Source organism: Akebia trifoliata, chromosome 4 (assembly GCF_017979445.1).
Source record: "Akebia trifoliata isolate Shusen 1 chromosome 4, ASM1797944v1, whole genome shotgun sequence".
Classification (NCBI taxonomy): Eukaryota; Viridiplantae; Streptophyta; class Magnoliopsida; order Ranunculales; family Lardizabalaceae; genus Akebia; species Akebia trifoliata.
The window spans coordinates 14,362,623-14,365,528 of NC_141378.1; the positions used below are offsets into that span (position 1 = coordinate 14,362,623).

The window sequence follows — 2,906 nt, forward strand, 5'->3', positions numbered from 1 at the left end:
TAAAAATGAATATAAGTTTGGTTAAAGTAGTCTATTTATTATTATTATTATTTTGAGAATTGAGTTATAAAGAAAAGAATATACATCCTACAATTGAAACATCTTCTCCCACAAAATTTTCCAGAGATCCACCAGAGAATAGCTCAGAATCGTTCGCAACATAAGGAACATAACAAACCAAAAAAATCCACTGCCCTTTTCAAATAGCTAAAAACATGGATAGTGTTTCTAAAAAACAGATCCGTAGGAAAGAAGTTTTAATCCCTAGGAAACCTGTGTTGCCATCCTATCTCAACTGCATTTTAAATTCAAGATTAAGATTTGGGCTATAAATGATTTCCCAAAATTTTGCCTCCAATCACTCTCAATATTTACTATAACTTCAAAGCATACTAACAAACAAAGCAAAACTAAAAGGTGTGAATAAATGAACAAATAGAGAATCAGAGAAGAAACAAGACAATCTCCCAGTTTGCTGTGTTGCACTAAGCTATTTGATTATATTATGTTAGGACGTAGGCTTGAAGTGAATATACGAAGAAGTCTTTAAAGTTGCTTTGATGAATTCCCATACATAGTATACTTTCTCCTAATTATAGTAAAAACCATCAACACAAGAACAAAAACCAATGAACCACCTTTACTAATATAAAGATTTGTACACAGTAGAAAGTGTAGAAACCCAAAATTTCCATTATCAAGATCATCAGAAGTACGACAGGAAACAAAAAATAAAAATATAAACAAAGACGAACTATAATTTTACATATAATTAAGCAAATAAACCGTTGTAACTATTTTGGCTGTAGTCTTAATGATGGAGAAAAGACAATCTTCTTCTCCATCTCATATCCTCCTCTTCATCTTCATTAGAACTCTTAATCTGAAGAACAAATCCATGAATCAACCATACCTTCACCCCTAGAAGAAACATTCTCCGACCCTTTATCAGCATGAAAGTCGGATGAAGAAGCAGAGAAGTTCATCTTGCAGCTACTAACCCTCTGTGAATTACCATAATTCCCATTGAAAGACCTCAAATGGTTTTGATCCCCATCTGAATTTCCCATATTAGGAAGCCCCCCAACATTAGCATTAACATGCCCATGACTTGTACCAAATTCCTCCAATACTCGGACCTTAAGGCGTGCATCGATCGATGGAGGAGCTTGAGATTTGGCTAAAAATGGGTACTTATTTGGTGGAGATTGAAGGAGAGATTGAAATGTGAGCATCGGGTTCTCCATGTTTAGTAGATTTGGTGATTGTCTATGAAGGCCTAATTCAGAAGGTAGTTGGTAGTTATTTGTAGAAGTAGAATTAGAAGCATTAGTAGGAATTGTAGTAGTAGTAGTAGTAGTAGTAGTAGTAGTGTTGTTAGTACTAGAAGCAATGGCATCAATCATAGTAGAAGATACAAATGGAGGTTGTTGAACCTTTTGTGCAAAAGGCCTTAAGAGGGGGGGTGGTGGTGGCTCCAAATGACCAGACCTCAAAGTGGAAGTAGAGTTAAAGAGATCGAATCGGCTACGAGTGAACGGCGAAGCTGAGAAAGGTGGTGCTGGTATCCCGGTAAATTCTTGGACCATTGCTCGAAAATTCGATGTGTCGGTGGTGAGAACTGTGGTGGGTGCTCGTCGAGAAGCTCTTGATCGCTTCTTCGTATTACGATTTGGATCTGTTGAGGTTGATGGGTTCGGGAAAGGAATTCGATCCAGTTGGGCTGATGAGGTTGGCGATGAACTGATTATGCCACTAGTTTGGGTGCAATTGGGTTCAGATCTTTGGGTTCTAGGCCAAACTATGTCGAGATTTGGTGTTGGAGTTGGAGTTGATCTTGAGAAGACTTCAAGATAACTTGTTAGAGGATCAAATAAAGATGATGAGTAGTTGTGGTGTTGAGAAGGAGGTTGTGGAGGTTGTGGGTTGGAGGACATGACACCAACATGGGTAGAAGAATTCAAGAAAGATGAGAATCTCTCAGCTCTTGATTCAAATTCTTCATCCCCACCACTTGACGATTGTATACTACCACTGTTACCAGAATCCATGGCGAGAGAGAGAGAGAGAGGAGAGAGAGAGAGTTTTCTTACAACAACAATAAAGAGGATCCAGAAAGAGAACACAAGTGGTAGTAAATAGGGAAGAGAGATCTTCTACAAAAGCTTTGAAGAAGTACTCATGTCTCTAAAGCTCTGATCTGCAATAAAGACAGTCCCTCGGTTATCTTTCTTGCTGTTTGAAGAAAAGGGTATGTGAGATTCTGTGAATGAGCAAAAAAAACCACAGATCTTGATCTTGAATAGGAAGAGAGGAAGAAGAGAAAGGGTAAGAGAAATTTTATTTTCTTATCTTCTTTCCCTGGATATATTGATTGGATTGAATTAGGGTTTAGGGAGAGAAGAAAGAGAGAGATGAAAAGGGGTTGAGAAGTGAGAACTCCTTTAACCTTTCTTCTCTAAAAGAGAGGCGGCTACTACTCACTCCTCCACTAAAAAGGTTCTCTAGAGAGTATAGCGTGGGGTCTTCATTGAGAGAGATAGAGAGGTGTTTGGATGAAGTGTGAAAGGATGAAATTAAAGAATAAAGGCTTAGGGACAAAGAGGTAAAATTGTAAGTAAGAGAGAGAGAGAGGAACTGATAAGAAGGATTAAGATGGGAAGAACCAAAAATAGGGGGCAGGGGGAGGTGGTGGTTGAAAGTTGAAACTTAGATTTATAGAGGAGAGCCTCCACAACCACCACACGCACTGTTCAAGAGATAGTTTTAAAACTCGGTCCTTTCTAGTCTGGTTCAAGATACCGAGTTGACACACTTGATCAATCATCTCGTTATACTGAGAAAAATCATTTAGCTCATTCAAATTATTTTTTTAATGTATATTTACCTTTGAATAATTATAAAAA

General features: G+C 37.8%; 1 protein-coding gene across 1 annotated transcript; it reads right to left on the reverse strand.

Moving 5' to 3' along the window:
* Positions 1-673: 673 nt before the first annotated feature.
* Positions 674-2,662, reverse strand: LOC147404009 (uncharacterized). Its single transcript, XM_086439813.1, has one exon. The coding sequence runs from the start codon at positions 2,049-2,051 to the stop codon at positions 879-881; it is 1,173 nt and encodes a 390-aa protein (XP_086295939.1). The 5' UTR covers positions 2,052-2,662; the 3' UTR covers positions 674-878.
* Positions 2,663-2,906: the final 244 nt, after the last annotated feature.

What these genes read in the sequence shown, in the direction of transcription:
- LOC147404009 (XM_086439813.1), bottom strand. Translation starts at nt 2,051, where the DNA reads ATGGATTCTGGTAACAGTGGTAGTATACAATCGTCAAGTGGTGGGGAT.